The sequence below is a fragment of the Penaeus japonicus genome, unplaced genomic scaffold, assembly GCF_977035675.1.
Source record: "Penaeus japonicus unplaced genomic scaffold, GWHDUDI00000001_assembly GWHDUDI00000002, whole genome shotgun sequence".
Lineage (NCBI taxonomy): Eukaryota > Metazoa > Arthropoda > Malacostraca > Decapoda > Penaeidae > Penaeus > Penaeus japonicus.
This window is the reverse complement of record NW_028234404.1, coordinates 7,778,623-7,806,122: the sequence shown is the minus strand read 5'-3', so window position 1 is coordinate 7,806,122 and position 27,500 is coordinate 7,778,623. Positions and strand designations below refer to the sequence as shown.

The window sequence follows — 27,500 nt, the reverse complement described above, 5'->3', positions numbered from 1 at the left end:
TGAATCTTTCTGTGGGAAATCAAAGCATGTCATAGTCCAGAAGAAGGTCAAAAAAGCAAAGAAGAAGAAGGCAAAGGCGCAACAGAAGACAGTAAATGAGCCGACAGAACACGAGCTGCAGGACATCTGGGATGACATGTCAGCTGAATTGTCGGCAGTTGTCCAGGGTGAAGCAGGTGATCTGCCCGACACGGTCCCCTTCGATGCTCTGTCAGAGCAGACAGACGAAGAGCAAAAGGAAGCTGCAATGAGGAGGATCAATCTCCACCTTCGGAAGAAAGAGTTAGCGGAAGGAGTGTCTCTGATGCGGTCTGCCCGGGAGGTGTGGCCAGAGGGAGATGTGTTTGGCTCACAGACGATGGAGCACTCGGAGGAGTTCCTTGCTCTGAGGGAGATCTTCATGGCTAATCTAAATCCAGTTGAGAATACCCCAGTACAGGAACCCACTGAGGAGGAAGAATATGATGATGATGAAGAGGAGGAAGAGGAGAGTTTGGTCCAGATTAGTGAACAGGAATTTGATTTCACCAATTTTATAAGGCGCTTTGCAAACACAAAAATCATGCAGGCATATTGTCGTCTCTTTAAGAGCTATGGCTCCAATTCGAGTCACACAAACCATTGCATCCTGAGGATGTTTCATAGAATTGCTTGGGACAACAAACTGCCAGCCATGTTCTTCCAAGCTTCCCTCTTCTGTGTCTTCCAGCAAGCCATGGATGACCCGAGGCAGAAAACCAACGACTCCATAAAAGAAATTGTCAAATTTGCCAAATACATCGTGCGTCAATTCTTCAAAGTGGCGGAGACAAATCCCAAAGTGTTTGTGGAACTGTTGTTCTTCAAGACAAACAAGGAAGCGTTGGAGATTGAGTGTGGCTATGCCGAACAGGATGCCGGCAAGAAAGCCATGAAGCTAGCCTGGAGAGAAGAGGAAGAGGAGGAACTGGTGAGGCTCTTTGAGGAGTTCACCCGCTCGCCTCCGGAAGGTGCCGACGACAAGGACGTTGCAGACCTTATACTGGAAAATCTCATCAACCAGACACGCACACGCCGTATGGTCATCAAGAAGCTTAAAGACATGCATCTGATCAGGGACGTCAAGGAGCTGACTCGGAAAACTGTCAAAGTGAAGCCGGCCAAAGTGTGGAGTGAGGTGGAGGAACATGAACTTCGAATGCTGTTTGAGGAATACAAGGATGCAATGGACATCGTTGGAAGAATCATGGACAACATGATTATGAAGAGGCCTAAACACAGGGTTGTGGACAAGATATTAGAGCTGGGCTTAGTTGAAGACAAGAAGGAGTTGAGGAAGAAAAGACCAAAGAAACCCCAAGTGAAGAAATCCAAAAGGTCAAGTTACGATGATGATGACGACAATGATGGTGACAGTGGTGAGGAGGATGATGTGCAGAGCGAACAAAGTAGTGATGATGAAGGTGGTGCAGTGAGTAGACAAGAAGTTCCAAAGAAAAGCAAGGCAACCACTTTCACTGTACCAGTTGTTACTCCAGCATTGATTACCAAGTCCCTCAACACAGTCTTAGAAGCTAACATGCAAGAAGCAGTTGAGTGGATCGCAGGTGTCCTCCTTGACGTTGCAGAGGACCGTGAAGAAGATGGTGATTTTGAGCCTGTTCCCATTCTTGCCATGACAGAAACCTGCACAGATGCCATGGAGGATGAAAAGTTCAAAGAATTGTTGAAGCTGATTGGCATACAGCCTCCCCTGACCAACCAAGAGATGTTCTGGCGTGTGCCTTCCAAACTGACCGTAGAGGGACTTAGAAAAAGGGCCCAGTACCTCAAGCAGGGTATCTCGGGAGTGACTTTGGATTCCGAAAATGCTGATGTACCTTTAGAACCAGTGGAGGTGCAAGCATCCCAAGAAGAGAAGCCAAAGAAGAAGAAATCGTCAAAAACACAATCAAAATCGAAGCCCAAGGCTAAGAAGACAAAGAAACGACAAAATGACCTATCCGACTTGGAAAACATGAATCCCGAAGATAAAGAAAATTATTACAAGTTTGTTGTCAGTGAGCCGTCAATCAACACAGAAGATGTTGACGATTCAGTTCCCCTTGTGCCTCAGAGGTCCAGGGTAGTTGAAGACGACTCCAGCGATGACGAAACGCCCCTGTCTTCTATCAGTCAAGTTCGCGCTCCTTTAGCAGCTAAGAGAGCTTCGAAAAAGAGGCAGATGAGCGACGAAGGAAATGACAGCGGAGCCGAGCTCAAAACGGCAGAAGATAAAAGTTCCAAAAAGAAGCGCAGGCTCATCATTGCCGACGATTCGGACGAAGATACCCCTGTGATGGAGAGCCACGACCTTAAGTTGCATCTAGACACAGAGTCATCAGGTTTGCTAGATGATACAGGCATGAATACGGATGAGGATGCAGGGAATGAAAAAGCCAACACCAGTCGTCGAAGAATGCTGGACTCCGATTCAGAAGATGATGTTCCCTTGGCAAGTGGCAGACAGAAGGCTAGAGCCGTTATTGACAGTGATGAAGATTAACAAGTGGACTGTGTAGTGAATGCTTCATAATGATTTTGTAAATTTTTCTCTTTAGTATGAATGAAGTAGCTTGTAAAATTAAGTCTTATTTGAATGTATTTTTATATGAAACTTTATATGTAGAAATTAATTACTATTACCATTAGAATGAAGATTGCTTATTATAATGTTTTATATTTTTTGTAAATAAAATCTATAATGTATTATATTTTTTCTTGCTCCTATACCCCCTTATTCTAACATTATTTTCCTTTTAATAATTTTATTGAATGACCTATATATTCCAAAGCTGAAGATCTTTATATAAAACAGATTGAGATTTCATGACAATTTGAATAGGTCAACAGGTTTTAGGCTTTCATCCTATCACAAAGATAAGATTAGGAAGAGATTACAAGTCCAACTACTTATAATGTCCTGCCACCACGTGGATCTATGGGTTTTTAGGTTTGGCGTTGGCAGAGAGTACTTTCACGTTTCCTAAAGTTCTCAAACAAAGGCTGTAAGTACTTTCCAAGGGTGTTGTTTTGAATTCTAGTAAAGTCGGTGGTAAATGAGTATAAAGTTACAAATTTGGCACAGTAGGAGTTGAAAGAGCCAAGGAAAATAAGGGTAATTATGATGAAGACAGACTGTGAAGAAGAGTTAAAAATCTTAGGCCACCCATTTCAAATAAAACTTTGCATATTACTTACATGTGATTTACTCAGATTCCCTGTAAAGGCTGCTTTATTTTTATTTTATTTTACTTTATTTTTTTGTGTGGTGGGGGTGGGATTTTTATCCTGAAGGTAAGAATATATTTATATAATATAAGGTAGATTGTCATACATATCCTATTTAATGATTGGTTGTATGCTAATGGAATGGTAGTCATATGATAAAAAAAGTAAAGATGTTATATAATTGCTAATACACTTACAAAAGACATTTTTTCTTTTATATATTAGTGATTATGAACTCCTTTCATACATCAAGGTCAAAGTTCAAAATTAATGGTTTTGTAATGCCAAATACACATAGGTGGAATAAGGATATACCCTTTTATATTGCTAGGATTTCCATTAACCTCAAGAGATCTCACATACAAGAAAGTAAAGGGGAAGGGGAAGAGGGGAAGAAATAGTAAAAAGTCATCACCACAAATTATCACATATATCACAATAAAGGAAAACGCCTCCGGTGAGATGGACCAAAAACTCGATGGCTGGTACACGGAGCGCTCTCCTATGTGGCCTGGACAAGCCTTCTCTCTCAAAGTTAAAAAGATTCTTCATGAAAAGCAGAGCAAGTACCAACACATCCAGCTGTTTGAGAGGTGAGGCTAATCAAAAGTTCTCGCGTGGAATTGTATGAATATTGTTTAAAGTGATGTTTAAAGACAAGTATTTCAATCAATCAGTCACTGTAGTCACAGATGTTGAGGAGTAGAATTTTTTATATGGGAATCTTAATGATATTTTCCAGCACCAATTATGGGAAAGTGATGGTATTAGATGGTGCAATCCAGTTCACGGAGCGTGATGAATGTTCGTATCAGGAGATGATAACCTTCCTGCCACTCAATTCTCATCCTTCTCCGAAAAAGGTAAAGAACAGTTCATTTTTCACGTCTTTGTCTTTCATTAGTGTTCGTGCCAATATCACAGGGAATATAAATCTTAAGAAATGATAATGACTGATCATAATGTTCATGACGTGGGTCTGTTGCCCCACTAAAAAGTCTCTCTCCGTGACAGGTGCTAATTGTTGGAGGTGGCGACGGAGGCGTTGCTCGTGAGGTAGCCAAGCACCCAGCAGTTGAGAAAGTGGTTCAGTGTGAAATAGATAGCGAGGTATGATGTGTACGAACTCCATATGTTAGCCTTTAGTTCTATTTTTAGATTTTTTTTTTTCTTTTTCACAAAGGGGATTCTTGTGTAGAATATTTATTTTTTTGCTCTTATACACAGCTTTGTTTTGAATAAGTCCTGTATTTGAAGTACTATACATAAATTCTTTAGGTTAGCCATATACAATCCTTAAATAATTACCAATTTAACCATTTCACAGTAAAACAATTTATTTTTCTTTTCTTGTTTTGAAACTTCTACACCTTTAGAGACATAAAATCACAAGCTCATTAATCTGCAATAATACTAATTATCAAACTAATTATATGTACCTATAACCAATGCCATTAGATTTTTTTCATCCTCTTGCCAAAACTATTCAATGTTAACTCTTTCATAAGATAAAAGATACATAGAAACTTGACACGTCATATGAAAATAAAGATAAGCACAAATAAAAACCACTCCATGTATATTATTCACTATGTTTTTTAAGGTCATTATATTTTTTTTTCATTAAATTCTAATCATTCCAACAGGTGATAGAAGCGTGCAAAACCTACGCCCCCTCATTGGGATGTGGATTTAGCAACCCGAAGCTGACCCTCTACACTGGCGATGGCGCTGAATTCCTCGAGAAGACAGATGAGAAGTTTGACGTCATTATCACCGATGCATCAGATCCTGTTGTTGCTGATGATGACCAGGGTGACAGCACGAAAGATGGTATGTAACAGATATTGCATGCATATACATATATATGCACATACACATGTACATATATGCACATATACATTTATGCATATACATGCATGCATTATACATACACACACAAATACACATACACATACTCTATAAAAGAAGAAAGAAAAATCAAGACAGCTCCAATACATCCTAAAAAGACACAAGAAAAATAACAAAACCATTAGGAAACAAAAAAAACAACAAAAAAAAACAACAAGAGCTGAGTATAAACATGATAATTAAGAATCATCAGCTGTCACGAGCTCCTCTCTAATCTTTCCTTCAGGTCCAGCCGTGTCGCTGTTCAACGAGGATTATTACGCCAAGATGAAAGACAAGCTGGCTGACGGAGGGATACTCTCGTGCCAGGTCGGTTCACCTTCGAAAATTACCGGAATTATTATTGTTACTGTTATTTTTATTGTTGTTGTTATTATTATTATTGCTACTCTAATTATTACCGTGATTATTGTTGTTATATTTGTTGTTGTAGTTATTGTTTTTAGGTTTGTAAACAATTCTGTATAGGAGAATAGTATCATAATCAATAGATGTATGACAGTGTTTGTATTATTTATTTTACTTTAAATGTCTAGTTTAAAAAAAAATATTATATATATATATATACTCAAAGGAGGGAGTTAGAATAAGATTCTAGTACTAATTCATTTTCTTTAGTTATTACTAAGTGTTCATGAAGCAACATAACCTTAAAAGATAGACCCATTTTTCCTCATCAAAATATCATCATAATATCTTTTACAATATATCTCGACTTCTTTTGCACTCGTCCACTCCATGTAGCCGTCCGTGAGAGAGTCGCTAATTTATAATTTCTCTCTGGTGTCAGGGCGAGTCTATGTGGCTGCACGTCGAGCTTATCACCTCCTTGGTCAAGAGCTGTCGGAAAATCTTCCCGGTGGTCGAATACGCTTATACTTGTACTCCGTCCTATCCCTCTGGCCAGATCGGATTTCTCCTCTGCAGTAAAAACAAGGCAAGTACGCGCCGGTATTTTGAGAAAAGGTTATCAGAAGAATTGATGTTATTGCTTTTGTCTGGTACTTATTAGAAGGAGTTGTGTAGTTGTTGTTTTTTGTAGAGTTTAGTACCATGTTAATAAGTGTAGAAATATAACAGACATACAGTATTACTAAAAAAAGCTCCTATCAATTCAAGAGTTACAGTTGAATTCTGCCTTCTAATTTCTTGATTATTAATATCTTCAAGTACTGATTATCTCTTATCAATTACACAAAACAAGAAAATAAACCCAGACAAATAACCATGTTCCCAATTCACGTATTCATTCTCATTTACCCCCCTCCCCCCCTTCCCCCTCCTTCAGGACACAAATTTCAAGGAGCCGCAGACAGTCTGGGGTCTGGAGGAAGCCGAAAAGTTGCAGCTCAAATATTACAACGCCGACATCCACCGTGCTGCCTTCGTCATGCCGACTTTCATGAGGCGTGAACTGGATAACATTAAGTAGACCCAGACTTGTTCATCATGCGTGTTTCAGCGTGAACGAAGATCGGGATTTCTTAGCACGTCAGTGAAACTGTCAATACCATCGCTGACCCCTGGGATTTGTTAGAGTCAGTTGTAGTACGGTTTATTCAGCACCTAATTAATTTCTATACAGCTAAGCCGTTTAGTTAATGAATGGGAAATTTGTCATATTGAGATTTTCTGTTTCTCCTTCTTTTTCTTCTTCTTCTTGTATTTCAAAGAGGTTATATTTACTTGGTTATTTTTTCCACCCCGTTTCTCCATTTTCTTTTCTTGTATACTTTTTATAAGAATGAGAAAGGTTGTCATATGAATTCAAAACAAGAAAGATATTTGTATGCAAGATCAAAATCACAAATTTTATATAAATTTTATATCACATCTATTCTCCCAGTTGTCATTACCTCAGGAAAAAAAAAAAAAAAAAAAAAAAAAAAAAAAAAAAAAACATAATGCAACAGCCATTGTCTATTTCCATGCATTTATATCAATACCATATTTATACAAAAAGTACAGAAGGAAACATGATGAATCTCTTTGTTACTAATGAAAGATATATCAAACTAATACATGAATGGATTATTGGACTTATCAAGTGAATATTTTATCTTTGCTGATATATGGTACTAGGTTATTAATACCCTTAGTTAAGTTCTACAGAAGGTTTGACTAACACGATGTAAACAGGAATTATGCGGAATAAATGGTCTATTAAATGAGATTGGTGCTTTGTTTATAATTAATAAGATAATAAGGTATTTCATAAGACGTTCCTTCAGCATTATCAAAGCATTTAATTGATATGAGATTAACATTATGTTTATCAAAATGTTTTGGCATATCAATAGATTTGTCTTCTGGATTCACAATAGTACTATATTTTTTTTATGCCACAATAAAAAAAAGAAAGAAAGATAAAAGTATGTTTTGTAATGATGAATGTTCTTTATAGATTTTTTTGTTATTCAAGATTTTCACAATAAATTTTGATCCAGAAAAAGTGTTTTTTATCTTGTCCATGTATCATTCGGAATTATTTTCTTCAGTCACACCAAAGGTCATTAACGTGGTTCTTTGTCAAGCTGGTCCATTACAATGTGCTTTATACAAATCTTACTTCAAAAAGTACTGCAATGAATATTATTAATTATATGTCATATTTTTATACTTTAAATTGATGCCTAAAACCCACTGCTACTTAATCTCAAGGAGCGATTATTTTCATGGGGATAAGATATCTATATTATTTGGTATCATAAACAAATTGAACAAACATTGAATTTACAATATAGAGATAATTTACATCAAATCCTACAATATACAGTAAATTTTGCATGAAGTTACTTGTGTCGGATTAGGTCAGCTGGATAAAAGCACATTGGATATCTAATATTTAACCCAGTTGATGGGGTGTTTGTTGCAGAGGTTAGTGAAAAAGATGGTAGGGAACACCTACCAGTATACGGTAAATTTAAACAGGAATTATGCGGAATAAATGGTCTTTTAAATGAGATTGGTGCTTTGTTTATAATTGATAAGATAATCAGGTATTTCACAAGATATTCCTTCAGCGTTATTAAAACATTTAATTGATATGAGATTAATATTATGTTTATAAAAGTGTTGGCATATCAATAGATTTCTCTCCTGGATTCACAATAGTACAACTTAAAGTACCATAATTTTTTTTTTATGCCACAATAAAAAAAAATGAAAGATAAAAGTATGTTTTGTAATTATGAATCTTCTTTAGATTTTTTTGTTTTTCAATATCATTGCTATGTGCCTGTTACCTAGAACTTGGCTTGAGTGTACAATGCACAAATCTGATTGTATACATTCATTGTGAGGTAAACAGTTTGTATTTCATCGGCTTTAGGAAATGTGTGATAGAATTATATTGCATTATATGCTTTGCAATTGCTAACCATGTTGATTATACTCATGAAGGAAGTAACATGGGATTATGAGTTTATGTGAGGACAAAAAAACATTTTTATTTTTTTCATACATGATAGATATATACTAGAAATTATGCAATTATGCTTTCTATATTTCTATACACTTCTAAACCAATCAGGTCACATTACATAATCAAGGAAATGCCAGTTTAAGGTGGAAATAGAGGCTTACAGTGCCACAAAACATTCAAATTATAAAGAGCACCGCTTTCAAAAATATCAGTGAAAACTCAGCATTATGTTATAAAGGGAAAGAATGAGATAAACATTAAGACATAAACCCCACTATATTTGTCAATAATACCTTATGATGATGATAATGCTCATGTCTATGATGGTTCTATGCTAATGTTTTTAATAAACAACTCGATGACGCAAGCAGAAGCACTCAATTTGAATCTCATGGCAACTTTGCATGGCACTGGGTATTTGGCTTCATTTTGCCATGATTTGTATTCATGTCATCTGGCACCTTTGACTCAAGTGTTAGTGTTTATATATTATTCTTTTTATGATGGTATTTATGTCATTCAGAAGTGAATAACCTTTTGTTCTTTAGTAAAGATATATCAAAAGAGATGTATCAAACAAAACATTCTATACACCTTTTTTTTTTTCTTCAATTCACTTTAATTTATTAAAGGTTTAATCTCTAACAGGATATATCATAGAAACCTGAAACTATTTTAGAGGTCAGTTGTATATTAGATTAAGTTTAGACATCCAAAGGTTTATCTTATCAGAGGTTCAAGTCCCCTTTTTCTCTTTACTTTTTTTTTTTTTTTTTTTAAGGAATTACAAGGAATGCTATAATTCCATATCATTTTTTTTATTCTCCAAAATATCCTTGACATACCAAAACTTTATCTTATCAGAGGTTCATGTGCTTTTTTCTTTTTACTTTATTTTCTTTTTTTTAAGGAATTACAAGGAATGCTATTATTCCATATCCTTTTTTTATTCTCCAAAATATCCAAAACTCTATCTTATCAGAGGTTCATGTGCCTTTTTTTCATTTTACTTTATTTTCTTTTTTTTAAGGAATTACAAGGAATGCAATAATTTCATATATTTTTTTTATTCTCCAAAATATCCCTGAAAGAGTGTACCTTCTGAAGAGGTGCAACTTAAAAGCTAGGAAATACAGTCAAATATGCATCTGTTTTTGTATTTACAAATCCACCAAAACTGATATTTGCATTTAATTTGTATTTGAGAATATCAATTCATGTATATTTGCATTGGTATTTATATCCGATTCTTGTATTTACTGTATTTGCTTCAAATAGTCAAATACATAATTCAACATACTAGTTTAAAAAGCCAAAATATAAATGATCAAAATTGGCTTGCCAAATAAGTCATTAATTACAGGTAAGGTATATCAGGCTCCATATAATCTTAGGATTTCTTTTGGAAAAACATGTCTATCAAGTGCTGTCAGTAATATATGATAGATTAAAATTTAACACCATTAGTTTTATTTCATTTCTTTCCCATAATAAAACATCATCAAAAACTGTAATGAATGATCATAGGAGAGCCATTTATCCATTGCAAATTCATTCTGGATCAAACATTAGGAGTTGATATATATTTTTTGCTATTATACTTAAGTGCATATTTCTGAAATCTGAAATATTTCTAATATATTGGTATGGACAGTGATGAAAACTTTATTACAAATAACAGCACAAATTTCAATTGTATAGAAATAATCCTCTCTTGATTAATATATCCACTTCAATAGTCAATTGAACATTGAAAATTACTGATCTGTGATCTTAATCTGTGTTAATGAACTTAAAATGTCAGTAAGTGGTAACTTTTCTCAGAAATTTGTAGTGAGAATTTTAGTTCCTTTGATTATGCAAAATAATAGTCAAAATTGCTAAATATCAGTTTGTTTCTCCTCAAAGTAAAGTGAAGTGCACTTTGGTCTTTTAATGTATAGAATATTTGACCAAATAAATATTATTCCTTTTTTTGGATGATAGTAATTTAAAATACTATCTGTATCTCATTTGCATTTGATGTTTCTTTGAGAGTATGGTAATAAGTCTTTGTATTTCACTTGTATTGCAACCTTCATACTTGCATTTGCAATTATGATTGAAGATTATGAAAGAAGGTTATTTCTACCTGAATTTGCATTTGGTCACAACTTTCAAAGTAAGTGTATTTGTGTCTGTAAATTAGTATTTGGACACCTTTATTCAACCTGGTTTACAAACAGCGATTCTCACCCTTTGGAGAGAATAATAATAAAAAAGAGGTACAGAAATAAAAGCCAAACCAACTATGGTCACTTAATTTATTCACATTTCAATCTAGATCAAATGGTTGTAGCAGCAAGTTATGGAAATAAATATCTATTCAATTAAAGTTTCAGCCAATGGGTTCCCGAAGATAGAGCTGCCTCAAATCTGCACCGCGTGGGATATTATTATTATAGATATGACAAGCACAGAACTTTTGAAAAATATATAATAAACGTATTATTAGTTTGTACAAAGTTCCCTTGACCATACGAAAGTAAAGAGAGTTCCATATTAATCTCCGACAGAAACAAGTTAATGCATAATCAACATATGCTGTAACTTCTAAACTGAATATATATAATATACTGTTAGTGTCACTAACTTGGGAAAAGCTCAATATTTGGTACAACTATATGCCCTTAGCAACAAACAGGAAGATATGGCCTGAAATTCTGCACCGCGTAGTGTAACACAAGACGACGAAGTGTGTACACAGTGGATGATAGGTGTCGTCTGCTTATCATAGACCCCGAGTGCAATCAGGCGATTTAACGAGAAAAATAATCCGTGGGAAAAATGCTTGCTTGCAGTTCAGCATGACTAGGACAGAAGAAAGCTTATTGCGGACTCCAGGAGCACAGGATGACTAAAGGAGCGTTATATTGTAGTGTCGTCTCCAGCTGGACACCAGTTTCAAAAAGGATGTAAACGTCAAGCTTCCGAAATTCCTTTTAATCTTTTTCTTTTTCTCTTTTTTGTGGCCATGGAATTTTGCTTCACTCTGGCCTTGTGGAAATGTGTTGCTAGTCAAATGCTCTGTTTTTAGAATTTTATAGGTTTTACATGAGGTTGGTGGTGGTGGTAACTTGAAATATATACACATGTGACTGTGGGGGGAAAAAACAATAACGAAAAATATTGACCATCTTGCATCATGTCGTTGAACAAACCTCACTATTTGGAAAACTTCTCTGGCCGCAATAATACACCCGTTTTAGCCTCGAAACAATGGATAGGGGAGCTAGGAGTACAAGAAATCATCTTTCTATTCAAAATACTCCATAGTTACATATTTTGTCAATGCAGATAATTAATGTTTATCTGCATGAGGTTCTCAAGACGCAGTAAAAGACTTCTGCACGATTATAAAAATCCCTCTGCCCCCCCACACCAAGAAACTTAACGTCGGCGCACGCACCAACATTCGTGCAGCCTGCCCTAACCTATATCCCATCCCCCTCCCCAGGAAAATCTTAATAAAAACAAAGAAAAATATATTACTTTGGTCTGTTCCTCCATACAAACTGGTTGTTGAATCATTACACAAAAACAAGCAGAACCCATTTGGCAAATAACCATATACAATGCTTTCCTTCCTTAGCTGTAAAAATCTACACTACCACTTCAAAGGGTGGGTCACCTGTGCTGGAACAGATGTACGGACTGTGAAATGCTGCAGACGGGAGAGTGAGAGTGCAGATAACACACATGAGAAAAAACGAAAAAAAAAAAGAGAAAAAAAAAAAAGCCTTACTCTTTACTGTTTAAAATGATAAACATTATACACTATAACACTTAAACTAAATGACAGTTAAAACACATGCAGGTGACAAACCTTGGCCTTCAAACGGCAACAAATCCTGCCCGCGGGTATACAAGAGCAGTCGTTCTGTGCACGTTTGAGACACAGAAATGAGATGAAGGTTACCAGCACAGTGTGACCCCCTTTTTTTTTTTTTCTCTATGTTTAATCAAAACTGGTGCACATTGAAAGATCCTATCAACACAAGCTACAGATGTCTACACGAGATAGTTCATATACACAAAAGGGTGGAAATTAAAGCCATTTTTAACAGTTAGCTTGAGAAAAAATAGATAAGGCTTAAAACTTTTCACATAAAATTATTATAAGACTTTAACAAAAAAACATAAATGAAAAGGAAATAATGGTCAGCTTCCTAGAAAGCCAGGCAAAGTAAATACATGTTTGTTCATTCATCAATGCTGTAACTGAAATGAGCATTCTTTGCATAAAGGAAAGAGTGTCACAAAAAAATCTCAATATCTATAATAGCTCTTCCTACAAAGCTGCAACTATATACAAAGCTAATGAGATTATAGGTGCTTAATAGTTTGTTCATTACATTGATACATGATTAAAAAATACCCCCACATAGCATCTATCACCTTTTAATTAAAAGAAGTTTGTAAATTCCCCCAAGAATAAAAACAGACTTCCAATATCATAGCACATGTACAGTTGATATACCTAACTATTTATTACTTGCCAGCACAAGTTTGGCATCATATGCCCCAACCCAATAGCTAGGTCCTTACCAAACTCTTTGATAGTGCTAACAAAACTTTGGTTTGATAATAACTGGGTTTTCCTATAATAGCATAAACTACAGACAGAGAGAGAGGCACTGGATACTAACTTTTATAAGATCTTGGACCCGTTTTTGAAATTATTTTGATAACATTAAACTCATTTGTTTGAAACCCTTTTTTTATTTACCCCATTACAAACGGTATCATTTTGCATCTAAGGTCCAAGGCATCTGATATCAACCTATACTGTACCTCTCTCTAAATACACTAACCTTGCTATTAAAACTGGCTGCCCATACCACTCTACTCGACAGACCGAACTCAAATGTTAATCCCACCAAGATCACTTGCGTTTTATGATTAACATTTGCACTCATGGCTTGTCTTCCCTTGGGACACAGGAGTTTCTTTAGGAGAGTATCATTAAGTTACATAGTTTATACTGAAGGAAAAAGTCATAAAAATACAATAATGCTCCTTGAACAGCAAATCCCAAATGATTAATAACACATAGTTATTAAGGAACATAATAAACAGGATGAACATCGAGGGAACAAAGCTTGCAACAGTAAAACTGTTTCACAATATCAAACTACAAAATTGGAATTAATTAATAAACAATGAACGTCTATACTAGTTCAGAGGCAAGTAATATATGTAAATATATGTATGTATATATATATATGTGCACATACATATATATATAAATGGCTGGTTACAAACACTTCAGGATATATAGCCCCGTACACCCACGCCAAACGATAAAAAGCAACAACACTGCTCCTAAGAATTTTCTCCGCATGTAGCCCCAGTGGCAAGAGCTCCCCTACAAGTTGAGCGACCGTGGCTTGAGAGTGGAGTTCTGGGTGACGAACTGCCGTGCCTGCTCGGTGAGGCGGCGCTGGTTTTCCGTCTTGCCGCAGGCCACCATCTCCCACCTCACGTCCAGCTGGAAGGATTGAAATCAGGTTGAGTTCCAATTACACTACATTTTCACACAGAGAGTGAGAGTGAGTGAGTGAGAGAGAGAGAGAGAGAGAGAGAGAGAGAGAGATAGATAATAGGAAGATATGACATTTGGAAGTATTTAATAATGCAGTTCACAAAGAACAACATAAACTGAGAAAGAGAGAGAGAAAAAGAAGAAGTAACTGTGTATCTGTGATTAAATATGAAAGCCAGTTACATAAAATCAACCCCCCCAACTACTACAGTATCCCAATGGAAAAGAAGACACACAGACAAACACACAAAACATAAGAGAATATTAAACACTTGAAGAAGGAGGAATGGAATCAGTGAACAAAATCAATAGTAAATATTTGAAAAGCCAGACAGACAACCAATTCATGAGCTGACCAACAAAAATGAAAAACTACAAATATGAGATGAGATGAGAGACCAAGGATCAGATCTGTGCTTCCTTGCAATCCAATTTTAAATAAGATCCTTCTTTTTCAAATGGATTAATTAAATGAAGCCTTGAGTGGATATCTAACCTAGTTAGTAGTAGTAGTAGTAGTAATGATAATGATAATGATGATGATAATAATAATAATAATAATAATAATAATGATAATAATAACAAAGAAATAACATAAAGAAACCATTTTTTAAAATCTTTTTTGAGTAGGTGATGGTACTTCCATTACATTTTTTTCTTACCTTAATAACTTGTAAATACAAATCATACAATGAAAAATGTATGAAACAGTTAATCAATTACTCTAAATAAGCATATATCAAAGGTCCTATCAACATAGTAAGTTAGTTAGCTACCTTCATTCCATGCACTTGATGAAGAGAAGCAAAATCATGCATCATTATAAAGAAAAGCCACTGGTTACGTCATCGGTTTAAGAAACAAAAAAAACAAAAAACAAAAAAAAAAAATAAACCCCCCATTAATCGCTGGCAATCCCCCCTCCGTACACCAAACAAACAGCAGACTAAGGTCACAGCTGGCCTAAGTGCGCGTTTACCTTCGAGAGGTTGGCCTTGGTGGACTGGCCTTCGCCGAAGGATATCCTCTTAACGCACCCAAATTCCCCTTCTCTCGGCTGGGTGGGAGGAGAGGTCTTGTCAGATGGGGGAAATTTACTTCGAGTGTCAACAACTTGTGGGTCTTATTATTCAGTGCTCACAGCTGAAGCTCTCTTTTTATTTTATATAATATAACTTCTGATTCAATTGTTTATTGCTTTTTAAACCCAACATATATCTTTGTTAAACATGACACATTATACTGTATTTAGGAAACTTACCTGCGTATTTGTAAAAGTGTAACTAACTTTACTTGGCAGGATATTTATATTTTTTTTTCCTTCATATGTCCAGCACTTCAATTAAAAGAGTATGTTTCATATCTTCAAATACAAGGACAGAAGAGAGAATGATATACGGCTCACTACAACTGTCAAAAGGGTCAGAGTCTTGGGTTTTATCAATGTCTTCTGACCATTACTTACATTACAATACTTCAGTGCTCTCTACCTTCTACCTCTACTGAATGCCTGCTAGGATTCTACATCACTGGTTAATTCTAATGTGATATTTACCTTCTTTGGGGATTTGTTGCCCAGCAGAGATGTTGAAGCGAGAGGGTGATTCTCATCCGGCAGCGTGTCGCGGATGATTGAGGGCGGTGAAAACAGCACCGACGAATCACCTATCAGGCTCTTACTCTGCAAGAGAGAAAAAGCAATGGGACATGGTACACTTTTCCCAAAAGTGGATAAAAATAATCTAAGAATATATAAACATTCATACACATACTACTTCTACAAAAGGCAAAAAACTTTCTACAAAAAATCAAACTGTACTTACAGGTGTCTCTGGCATAAGAGTTAATGGTTCTGCGCAAAAGCCTGGGACTTGGATCTCCCCCGGTGTTGACCAGGAGTATGGGAGAGCCTTCCGTGCCTTTTTGCTTGGGGAATTCTCTTTTCCACTCGGAGGGGGCGCTTTGCGTTTTACTGTGCCGTATCCACTATCGTTGATACCAGACTGAGGGAAGAGGATTGTACATTAATATCATCACCATGTTCCTGCAAAGGTTTGAAAGATCTTTTGATTGATATAGGTTTTTAGATCGAACTAATCACGTCCATAAAATCTTACCTGATTACGTGCACTCTGACTATTCACTGAAGGAGTCTCGAATTTACTTCGGTCTCTCTCAGTGTCCTTGCGTATAATTTCAGTTATATCTTCTAGGTGTGTTGGTGTCTGAGGCTGTAAATAGGAAAGGGGGGGGATCAGATCAACAAATCACCATGAAACTCTGTGAACAAGTGAAACAAACACGGAGAATAAAGTGAAATAAAAAACACAATATCCAACTCACATTAGGTATCCCTATTTGACAAACAAAAAAATGTCTTACCAGGTGCTTCAGAGGGCCACTCTTCTTCTCTATCTCCCGCAAGGCATTCTTGAGCGGGGTCGGAGTTTTGGGCGTGGGCTGGATGAGAGCCCTACGAGACTTGGGCGTCCGGGGCTGGCCACTCGACTCGCTGGGCGTGGAGGTGTGGTGGGGGTGGGACGAGGGAGGAGGTGGCTGGACGGGGGTGGACTGCGAGACGGGAATGCCTCCCAGGACTGGGGTGGATGTAAGGTTGCCATCATCAAAAGAGATGTTGGGACTGTTGAGGAACTGTGAGGGGCTGAAGGGGATGCTCTTGACGGGTGTCACCTTCTGCGGGGTGGTGAGAAGAGACTCGTTTTGCTCCTGGAAAAGGACATTCCCAAAGGTTTAGAATATGGCCGAATATCATGAAGCAACGACAACAACAAGTCGTAATAACAATAACTAACAAAACCCGTAATGATGACCACAACATAAAATGGTAACAAAGTAAACAAATCAGCAAATGGAAATGAGATATCTTACCATCAGAGACAGAAGGGACCTCTTGGTGGGCGAAGGCTGCTTCCTCCGGCCTCGTCTCAGAATGGGAGGAGTGGAGAGGCGTGATGAGTTCAGGGAGGAGAAAGAGCCGTTGTGGCCACTGTTGGTACTCATATTGAGCGTTGTAGTGGCGCTGGTAGTGACCGCAGATGTGGTGGAGAGGGGGGGAACAGAGGAAGTGATGGAAGCTATCGGGCACGAGTTCACAGTAGATGTAGAAATTGAAGATGAAGATGGAGCAGATAAGGAGGAGGAAGAGGAGGATGCACCAACACTACAAGCTGAAATTGCTTTGGGGGTGGAGAGCTCCTGGATAATTTCTTGCTTTATCTGAAACAGAAGTAAAATTAAAATTACATCACTTATTCATTATGGATTACATAAAACAATGTATAAAAAATAATAATAATAATAAATAAAATAAATAAAAATATGTATATCATTCCTTCAGATCTATCTTTAATTAAAAAACATGTATAATTGCAGATATTGTTACCTTAACAGGACTGCATGTAAGCAATTCAAAGGCACCCATGTCCAACTCAGCCCTGAAGACTTCCATACCACGGTCAGGCTTCAGGGGAGAAAGGGATCCCAACTCCTCAAAGTACCTGTTTAAAAATAAAAGTGTTTAGCAAAGAAAAGAAGAAGAAGAAGAAAAAAAAAAGAAAAAAAGATAAAAGCTATCAGAAAAGTTATGGAAATAATGACAATCAACACAAAAAAAGAGAGACACACACACACACACATATATATCATAACATCAATATCAATAACTGAATTAATGAAGTACAAAGCTCAATGCAACTCACTTCAGAGGGGAGATGATACCAAGGTCATGGTAGATACTAGTCTTGTCCGGGGAGAGCAAAAAGCCCTGGTTTAGTGGCGGGCTCACTGAATCTGACGACGACGACGACACGGAGGGCGGTTGGGGCAGCTGGGGTGGGTACTGGTTGCACTGACTCAAGGGTGGAGTAGGCATCCCTGGAGGTGGTGTGGGGGTGGATGTGCTCACCTGCTGAATACGAAATAAGGGGACGCGTTATCAACGGCTGCTCTGCTGTCCTGGCAAGTCGTAAGTGCATTGCGTTGCATAGCACTTTCACAACCGTGCAATTATATGATGTCTATCAAAACTATTCACTTTCCATATACTTTCAGGAACTTACTTTAAAATTAGATCATGCAAAATGGAACCATATATATATATATAAACTCAAGATCATTACTTGAACCTTCCTGTTCAAAGTTCAACCCAACCATCAAGGGCTGTTCTTGTACTTCCTTACCTCGCTAGACAAGGGTGACCCCTCACAATCCAAGAGAGTTCCTGGGGTCGGTGGCAGCTGATGGTGCATGGGCCCAATCTCCTCACTCAAAACAGGCGCACTCACTATACCCACATTAGTACCCCGCGGTGAAGACTGTTGCAGGTGGCATGGTTCACTCACCTGGGTAGAGACAGGTACACCAATGCTATCCAGAATAGTGCCTGGGGCATGACTTTGCTGTGACTGGTGGACAGATGATTGCTGCTGAGGAGGGATGGTGTAGTTTGTGCTGTAGGGGCTGTTCTGCTCCCAGTAGCTCTGTTTGGAAAGAAGAAAAGACAGGTCATTAGTTTGTGTCAGAAGAGATTAGTCTTAAGCCTTCAACAAGGCATCTTATTTCATTCATTTTGCATAACGTATACATGTTAATAGCATAACAGTGTTACGCACCTGTGGATATGCCTCCTGGCCATATGGAGATGTGTTGTTGATGGGAACGGGCGTGTGCATGGCTGGTGGCATGTCAAAGTGGTTGTGAGGGTGGAATTCTTGGTGTGGGTGGGGTGGTGTTGGGGTGTAGGCACCATTGGGGGTGTAGATGTGGGACTGAGGGGGTGGAGGTGGTGTCTGCTGTGTCAAATGTGGTGGGGCATGACTCATAGGGGGTCCCATCATATCTGTGAAATAAACAAAATAACGGTGTTAGATTCCATACACATTATACAAATAATAAAAATAAATAACAGTCTCATGAACTTTAATACAGACAATCTATAAACAGATTATTGTTACAGGATACAAAATTTTCAGAGAGAGAGAGAGAGAGAGAGAGAGAGAGAGAGAGAGAGAGAGAGAGAGAGAGAGAGAGAGAGAGAGAGAGAGAGAGAGAGAGAGAGAGAGAGGAGAGAGAGAGAGAGAGAAGAGAGGAGAGAGAGAGAGAAAGAGAGAGAGAAGAAAGAAGAGAGAGAGAGAGAGAGAGAGAGAGAGAGAGAGAGAGAGAGAGAGAGAGAGAGGAGAGAGAGAGGAGAGAGAGAGAGGAGAGAGAGAGAGAGAGAGAGAGAGAGAGAGAGAAGAGAGAGAGAGAGAGAGAGAGAGAGAGAGAGAGAGAGAGAGAGAGAGAGAGAGAGAGGGAGAGAGAGAAAGAGAGAGAAGAGAGAGAGAGAGAGAGAGAGAGAGAGAGAGAGAGAGAGAGAGAGAGAGAGAGAGAGAGAGAGAGAGAGAGAGAGAGAGAGAGAGAGAGAGAGAGAGAGAGAGAGAGAGAGAGAGAACAGCTCACCTGGTCTGTGGTGATATTCATGTGTGTAATGCTGAGGATGGGGAACGGGAGAGGCCATCACAGGAGGAGTCTGGGCAGAGGAAGGGCGTCCTCCACGCTGCTTCTTTCGACCAGCGGCTGTCATCTCTGCTTCGTACTTCCGCCGCATGGTCGAGTTCCAGTGGTTCTTGATTGCGTTGTCAGTCCTAGAATGTTTCATGGATTTTAGAGTCTTTGCTCCCTAAGAACTAAATACATAGCACAAGATGAAAAAAAAAAGACGGTAAATTAATCAAGAACAAAAAAAAGTCTAAGAGAAAAACAATGCAGCTTTTTCAAGCAACAGTCCTCACCTTCCTGGCAACAGCTTTGCAATCTTGGCCCACTGGTTGCCCCACTGCTTGTGTGCCTCATAGATGATGTTGTCCTCCTCGTCGGTCCAGGCACTCTTCTTGATGGCAGGGTTCAGGTGGTTATGCCAACGCTCCCGGCATTGCTTCCCAATGCGGCCCTTCAGGTGCTTGGCGATCAGGGTCCATCTTTTGGGACCATACTTCTTCACCAACTCAATGACCTTCTCATCCTCCTGCAAGACAAGGCAATGCTTGGAATTAGCAAAATGTCAACAGGAACAACATGTACATTAAGCATTTGAAGATTAAAAGACCTAATCAGAAAGTATTCAATGTCCAACTGCTTTCCCATCAATCAATACTTAAGAGCAATTGCCTTAGCAATTGCACTTAAGAGGCAAGGAGAAATCTTGAAATCAATGATGGAACAGGGGATTCTTAAAACAAAATACTTTTAATCAATAACTGAGAAAACCCTCTCCAACATTTTTCACTTGCAAATACTATAACCACCACAAAAACGGCCAATCCTCCAAAGAAACCTCAACAGCGCATCAACACAATGCTAAAAAGAGTGCCACCCTTCGCATGGCCCCCCAATAGCAGTTGGGGAGGCAAGGGCGTGAGCAGGGAGTGTCTAGCAATCTGCATAATTAAACAATTCATAAAGGTCCCATGATTACGAGACATCATAAGGGTTTTCGAAGCCTCATGAATAATCGAATGGCTCGGCAGCGCCTCGCCCGCGCCCGCGCCCGCGCCCCCGCCAGCACACCTCCGTCAACGACTCCATCTCCATCTCTCTCTTCCCCCTTTGCGGCAGAATTGGAAGAGCCAAGGAGAAGAGGCAAGGAGAAAAGTCACGAGGCCCCGAGACCGTCCACAGAAGGACCGCTCCCTTGCAGCTGGCCTTCGGCGGGGCCTCACCGAAGGACGCAAGACAACGGCTCGAGGACGAATTCTGGCGCGGGTTTCGGAGGGGCGTGTGGGCGGGCTGCAAGAGACCGTAGAATCGTTGGCCGGGCGGCCCCTACCTACGTGCTTCCCACGCGGCCGAAGGCACCTGGCACGCCCTCTACCTTCTACCCCTTCTTCGCATCCCACACGCGGCATACCATCATTATCTGCCCACACGCATCTTCCATCAGCCTCGAGGAACAAACGGAATCGCCGCTAGATCACGGAGCCCCGACGACTTCAAAGTGGAACCACGCCACGTGTCTCTCGTCCGCCGCCGCCGCCGCCGCAGCCGCGTCCAGGACCTACAACAAAAGCGAATTCCCGCCATAGAGCCAAATCTTCCGAGTGTCAGCCCACACTTGGGGGGGACTCGCTGGCTGATCGACTGGCGGGGGAAAAAGAAGAGAAACGAAAACTAACTGTAAAACTCAAGTTTCCCCACCCCCTCCCCCTCCCCCCCGCGTTGCATCATGGAAGCTTCCCCTCGCTTCCTGTCGCCACGCGGGGACGGTCGGGCGCCGGTTCTCCTTGAACCCCCACCGCCGTCATGCTCCTCCCCTCCCCTCCCCTTCCCCCTGCCCCCTGCCCCCTGCCAAGACCATCGGCGGGGCGCTGTCACGGGCCCGGCCTGATGGTTCCCAGCACGCCTATGGCCAGAGGAGTCGTTCGGCCACCAAGGTCGCCGCCAAACACTTGTGCTTCCATTATCCTTGCGGTGGCCTTGTGGCGGCGCTGCTCCCAAGGCTATCGAGGCCTCCATCGTGTCGCCAGGCCAATCCGCCTACAGATAACCCGCCTCCGACACCTACACCTTCCCCCGAAGACTTTTAAAAAAAGAAGGAAATAGGAAACACAAACCCCGCACGTTTTAAATCATAACGTGGAACAAATCCTGCTGATAAATGGATCTCGCTATGACGTAATCCCCTGGGGGAAGGAAGCTCAACGCGTCTGCCTCCCGCGGGGGATGGAAACTACCCCAGGGCAGACCCCGCAGTCCCCCCTCCCCTCCCCTCTCCCCTGCTTGGCCGGAAAGCCGGGCTAATGACAGGTAAACTAGGCATGATATACACGCTCTGCACACCTGGACAGTGTCTGCTCGCTCGCCCGCGCGCCGATTCAAAGTGACATGCACGCACGGACCTTCACACATACGCTCTTATTCACTTATTCACCCGCATTCATACTCGTGTGTTCACATGCAACCCAAGCACCCCCCTCCCTTCTCTTGCCCTCTCCCTCTCCCTCTCCCTCTCTCTCTCACCCCCCCCCCTCCCCCAAAGAAATTCCCTCTATCTCGCAAGAATTCGAGACATCTTATTCAACGCCCTCGCTCGCGCTCCGAAAGAAGTTAAACCCACGTCGACGCCAAGGTGAACTCACAGCTCGCGGGGCCGGCCGGTCTCGGAGCTTTTAAGGCAATCAGTCCACCCACCGCTCTCGCTGTCTCGCTCTCTCTCTACCTCTATTTCTATCTATATCTCTATCTCTATCTCTATCTCTACCTCTCTCTACCACCCTTCCTCCTTCCTTCCCTCCCTCCCTCCTTCATTCCTTCTCTCCCTCCTTCCTTCCCTCCCTCCCTTCCTATCTCCCTACCTCTCCCTCTCCCTTCCTCTCTCCCTACCTCTCCCTCTCCCTCCTTCCCTCCCTTCCTCTCCCTCTTTCCCTCCCTTCCTCTCTCTACCTCCCTCATTCCCGTCACCCTTCAAATACAAGCATGAGCCCGACCCCTCATCCCTTCATATATATACCAGGACGTCTGTCAGTGGAGGGAGAGAGAGAGAGAGAGAGAGAGAGAGAGAGAGAGAGAGAGAGAGAGAGAGAGAGAGAGAGAGAGAGAGAGAGAGAGAGAGAGAGAGAGAGAAAGAGTCCCTTCGACGGGGCAAAGGCCGTCTTTTCTCCCCTGTATCGTCGTCGTCTTAGAGAGAGAGAAAAAAAAAGGAAAACATCAAAAAGGATTACATAACCGGTCATTATCCTCCCCCGTACCCCCTCCTCCTCCTCCTCCTCCTCCTCCTCCTCCTCCTCCTCCTCCTCCTCCTCCTCCTCCTCCTCCTCCTCCTCCTCCTCCTCCTCCTCCTCCTCCTCCTCCTCCTCCTCCTCGGTACCCCGACATAACCTACGAAATTTCTGGAGGGAAAAATATGAAGGGAGAAATTGCCGAAGAAAAACGTCATTAGCCCGTCATTCTCCCGAGAACAATGCCATGCGCGCCCCACAAAAGGCCAGGCTAAACGGGAGGGGGTAAAATACCAGCGTTTTTGTTGAAAGGCCCGCCCCTCAAAAACTGCATAATTTCGTAGGCCTACAACGTCAGGAATCTGCATTGGGCTACGCTACACGCTAATTACACACACGCACACGCACGCACAATTGGCCGCGCCGAAATAGGTCGACGATAATTGAATCTGGCCTCCATGCCTAACTGGCCGCGAGTTACGGCCGCCTGGTGGAATCCACTCCGACTTGAAATACAAGACAAATGTCAAAACGGAATTTCTCTCTCTCTCTCTCTCTCTCTCTCTCTCTCTCTCTCTCTCTCTCTCTCTCTCTCTCTCTCTCTCTCTCTCTCTCTCTCTCTCTCTCTCTCTCTCTCCGGCTCTTTCTCTTTCCTTCCTTCTTTCTTTCTTTCTTTCTTTCTTTCTTTCTCTCTCTCTCTCTGCCTCTGTCTCTTTCTCTCTCTCTTTCTCCCTCTCCCTCTGTTCAAAGCAAAAGCAAACAAAACAGTCAGTGAGAGAAGAGAGAAAAAAAAGAAGGGCGAATTGCGCACACCACCCCGACAATGAATCGAATTTGGCGGGAATCTCGGGAGTATGAGGGCGGGTGTGTGTGTTCGTGTGTTTGCCACTCTCAAGTGCTTGTTTGTTTAATGGGTCGCTTTTACTCGGCCCACCTCTTCAAAACACTTGTCCGAAATGTATTTTAAGAGGGAAGAAGTCCTCTTTTTTTAGGGGGGGAGGGGGGGCGTTTAAGAGCAATCAATCCCTTTCCCGGTTCGGTTTCAGTTGGATGTATGTAAAATCAACAGAAAAAAAAATGTCCTACAGATAACAAAGGCGTGACTCTCGAATGCGCGTAACCAACAATGTCATTCTAAATTCGAAATCTGAAACGGCTTTCGGGAATTTAAAGACGAAAATAGCCGCGGACACTTCGACCAATAATTGCGCGAACCGCCGAGGCCGCTTTCGAAATACGAACACGCCAAGATTTATCATTATTTACGTCAAGGTGGGTAGGCCTACAATCAACGTTCTAAAATAGGCCTGCACATTTGCGAATTCGCTATTTAGGCGGTAGTCACGCTTTCGAAATTGGCGCGAAACCGCAGGTGTGGCCGCGGGTAGAAACAAGTGAAAGTCAGTCAGTCGGCGCGCAATTTAAAAAGCAAAAATAGCGGAGGCAATTTTAAACATTCTTAAACAATAACCACATTAACGGACCCGCAGCATGCATCCGAAGAGCCAAAGGCAGACAAGAGAACAATCGATTATGGATGAAATTCCTTCCCGAAAGCATAATACAAGAGGCAGCGAGCCGGTCTTTCTCTCTCTCTCTCTCTCGCCTGCCCTGCGCCTACACACACACCTATTGTATGTAGCAAACCCCCGTTCCTTTTGGAAGCTGTAATGGACCGGGCTGTCTTCTCTCTCTCTCTCTCTCTCTCTCTCTCTCTCTCTCTCTCTCTCTCTCTCTCTCTCTCTCTCTCTCTCTCTCTCTCTCTCCCGGGGTCAAAAGGCCCACATCAAAATACATGGCAAAACGCGAGAAACAATATTCAAATGCAATAGCAAATACCGGGAGAGGGAAGGAGGGGAGAGAAAATGGGATAGGGAGAGGATAGAAGGATGGATGGATGGATGGATGGAGAGAGAGAAAGAGAGAGAGAGAAACGGGGCGCCCCAAATGCTATGCGGGTAACAGAGGGCCGTGGGAGCTGACACGAGTCCCCCCCCCCCTCCAGTAAACAGGGGTAAACAGTCTCCCGGTCCTGTCACCTGTCACAACCTGGCCGCAGTCGAGAGGCAGTGGTCATGCGGTTCCGATGCTACTTCTGATATAGACAACGAGGGTAGGACGGACGGAAGGCGCAGGCAGCAATGGCCGATGGGGTTGTAAAACACCGCAACCGCAACCACGCTCAACCACACACAACTACCATCGAAGTGCAGACACACGTAAACAAGTACACGTAATATCTATCACACTCTTTCTTTCTTTCTTTCTTCTTCTCTCACTCACTCCCAGAGAGAGAGAGAGAGAGAGAGAGAGAGAGAGAGAGAGAGAGAGAAGAGAAATAGAGAGAGAGAGGAGAAATAAAGAGAAGAGAAGAGAAGAGAAAGACAGACGAGAAGAGAACAGAGAAAGCAACAAAAGAAACAAGAAAAAAAAATCATCGTCCCCAGAACCTTCCCTCCTGGAACCCCAAACCCCGACACGCCCATCCATGCCAGCCAGCGCGCCCTCAACCCTCCTCATAATGACTCATAATGATATTTCCTTATCCCTCACAACCCTATCCTCCCCCCACCCCCCTCCTCCCCCTCCTGCCCTCCTTCCCCCTCGCGAGAGTCGCATGACACTTGGCATATACAAAAATGGCGCCCCCCCCCTACTCGCTATGACATTTTCCATGACAAGAGTATAAATATCTATATGCATGTGAACCGCTGGTGTGTGTGTGTGTGTGTGTGTGTGTGTGTGTGTGTGTGTGTGTGTGTGTGTGTGTGTGTGTGTGTGTGTGTGTGTGTGTGTGTGAGTGACGAGTCATCATCATTCAAGCGCGGAATGTGGATACTGTGAGGTGGGGGAGGGGGGAGAGGGGGGGACAGGGAGGGCACTCCTGGTGGGATAAGAACAGGATAGGGAGACGAATATATATATATATATATATATACACACACACACACACACGTGTGTGTCAGAGAGAGAGAGAGAGAGAGAGAGAGAGAGAGAGAGAGAGAGAGAGAGAGAGAGAGAGAGCGAGAGAGCGAGAGAGAGCTAGAGAATGTATGCATGTATGGTTGGTAGGTAACATGATCGGCGCCCAACAAGCACAGGAGGCAAACGAGGGAGAGAACCCTTAAACCAAGCCCTCCCGAAGCAGCCTCATGAACATCGCCTTCCCGCGGGAACCCCAACAGGCCTATGCATCTCACAATCCCTACTTAATCGAACAGAAGCAACAAAATAAAGCCCCACATTATCAGGTGTTAAGCGATACCCTACACGGGGTTTAAAACCTCGGTCCCCAAAACGCGATAAGCACACGAGATACAGAAATCCCCTTCTCCCCGCGTGGCGATTACTTCAGCTACCCTGGCCGGCTGGAAGGGAAAGGATTTGCGAGGAGAGATAGGGAGAGATAGGGAGGAAGAGAGAGGGAAAAGTGGGAGGGAAGGAGGGAAGGAGGGAGAGGGAGGGAGGGAGGGAGAGGGAGAGGGAGAGGGAGGGAAGGAGGGAAGGAGGGAGGGAGGGAGGGAAGGAGGGAGGGAGAGAGAGAGAGAGAGAGAGAGAGAGAGAGAGAGAGAGAGAGAGAGAGAGAGAGAGAGAGAGAGAGAGAGATTAATATACACTCCGCCTCCCCCTGGTAGCTGGTGTAGGTTCCCCCCAGGTGGCCGTGACGTCATAGCGGCGCAAGGGGCTAAACTTAGTCATGACGGGAGAGGTAGGGGTGTGGGTCGCGGGTCCTGTCCTGAGGCGTCTTGGAAGGAAAGGAAATCGAGGTGGCAGATAGCCCTCCTCCACAGACACACAGACCTAATTACAAGCACAGTCGCACACGCACGCACACACCTACACACCCAACGAGAGCAGCCAGTGGCCATCGCGTTGTGCTTGAAGCTTGCGACGAAGGAAGGAAGGCAGGAAGGAAGGCTGGAGACTTGCGACCCTCCGCGCGTCCGACCAGAGGTGTTGACGTAGAGACCCCGAGTGACAGGAATAAGGGGAAAAGACCAGGTAAGAGCTCCCCCCCCTTCCCGTCTCGCGGTTCAAACGAGGAAGAGAGAAACAGTGTCGGGGTTGGAGAGAGAGCGAGAGTTCCCGCCAAAATTTCCGCGTGGGAAAATCGGGCTGACGTCACGATTCCCGTGCACTTACTTCACTTCCCTGACTCAGCGCCGACAGGAACAGCGGGTCGATATCTCGGCATCCGGCCCCTTTCGGATGGCTGTCGCCCTGCTGGCATCGCCGTCAGAGCTTGCACCATCGCGCTCTTCAAAATGACGGCGAAACGCAGCCGCCGGACGGAGAAATCAGAGGCGGACGAGTTTGTTTATCCGGAGAAAAAACAGTCGTAGGCACCTTTGGTGGCATCGACCAATCAGCGGCCAGGCTCAGGCAGCGTGGGAAAGGCGCCCGAGTTTGAACACACCGGTGGCTCTGACACGCACGTGGCAAGGTGACACCTTCCCAAGGGCTTCCTCCGAGGCCAGCCACACTCGCCGGGCACAAAGATGCCCCGCCACGCCGCCAGTAAAAGACGCGAATCGCAACCGAATCGGCGAACGAGAGAGAGAGACAGAAAGAAGCAAGACCACCGCGAAATTCTCTTAACCCCGATATCCGCGCTGTCACG

The 27,500-nt window shown here is 41.9% G+C and overlaps 3 protein-coding genes across 15 annotated transcripts in view; 2 read left to right on the top strand and 1 right to left on the bottom strand.

The window, feature by feature from the left end:
* Positions 1-2,727, top strand: part of timeout (circadian regulator timeout) — a 9,145-nt gene extending 6,418 nt beyond the window's left edge. Inside the window, exon 2 of the mRNA XM_043021570.2 lies at positions 1-2,727. This exon is cut by the window's left edge and continues 1,565 nt beyond it. Within this exon, the coding sequence (XP_042877504.2) occupies positions 1-2,524 (2,524 nt within the window). The 3' untranslated portion in view covers positions 2,525-2,727.
* The window catches only part of SpdS (Spermidine Synthase), a 13,910-nt gene extending 6,845 nt beyond the window's left edge, over positions 1-7,065 (top strand). For 2 of the 4 annotated variants that reach the window (XM_043021581.2, XM_043021580.2), the window contains exons 2-8: positions 3,694-3,842; positions 3,992-4,112; positions 4,264-4,359; positions 4,896-5,082; positions 5,387-5,469; positions 5,951-6,097; positions 6,449-7,065. In XM_043021581.2, the coding sequence (XP_042877515.2) occupies positions 3,712-3,842; positions 3,992-4,112; positions 4,264-4,359; positions 4,896-5,082; positions 5,387-5,469; positions 5,951-6,097; positions 6,449-6,592 (909 nt within the window). In that variant the 5' untranslated portion in view covers positions 3,694-3,711 and the 3' untranslated portion in view covers positions 6,593-7,065. Of the gene's footprint in view, positions 1-2,900; positions 3,027-3,692; positions 3,843-3,991; positions 4,113-4,263; positions 4,360-4,895; positions 5,083-5,386; positions 5,470-5,950; positions 6,098-6,448 lie in introns of those variants that run through there. The other 2 variants (XM_043021579.2, XM_086546685.1) reach the window with 2 other exon arrangements.
* A 3,808-nt stretch (positions 7,066-10,873) lies between these two features.
* The window catches only part of LOC122256699 (myb-related protein A), an 81,138-nt gene continuing 64,511 nt past the window's right edge, over positions 10,874-27,500 (bottom strand). For 2 of the 10 annotated variants that reach the window (XM_043021576.2, XM_086546649.1), the window contains exons 4-16: positions 19,958-20,190; positions 19,626-19,810; positions 18,800-19,026; positions 18,530-18,667; positions 17,888-18,096; positions 17,572-17,686; positions 17,058-17,405; positions 16,551-16,895; positions 16,286-16,399; positions 15,992-16,171; positions 15,724-15,849; positions 15,148-15,225; positions 10,874-14,114 (exon numbers count right to left, since the gene is read on the bottom strand). In XM_043021576.2, coding sequence (XP_042877510.1) covers positions 13,992-14,114; positions 15,148-15,225; positions 15,724-15,849; positions 15,992-16,171; positions 16,286-16,399; positions 16,551-16,895; positions 17,058-17,405; positions 17,572-17,686; positions 17,888-18,096; positions 18,530-18,667; positions 18,800-19,026; positions 19,626-19,810; positions 19,958-20,190 — 2,421 coding nt within the window. In that variant the 3' untranslated portion in view covers positions 10,874-13,991. Of the gene's footprint in view, positions 14,115-15,147; positions 15,226-15,723; positions 15,850-15,991; positions 16,172-16,285; positions 16,400-16,550; positions 16,896-17,057; positions 17,406-17,571; positions 17,687-17,887; positions 18,097-18,367; positions 18,668-18,799; positions 19,027-19,625; positions 19,811-19,957; positions 20,191-27,500 lie in introns of all 10 variants that reach the window. The other 8 variants (XM_043021572.2, XM_043021573.2, XM_086546643.1 and 5 more) reach the window with 6 other exon arrangements.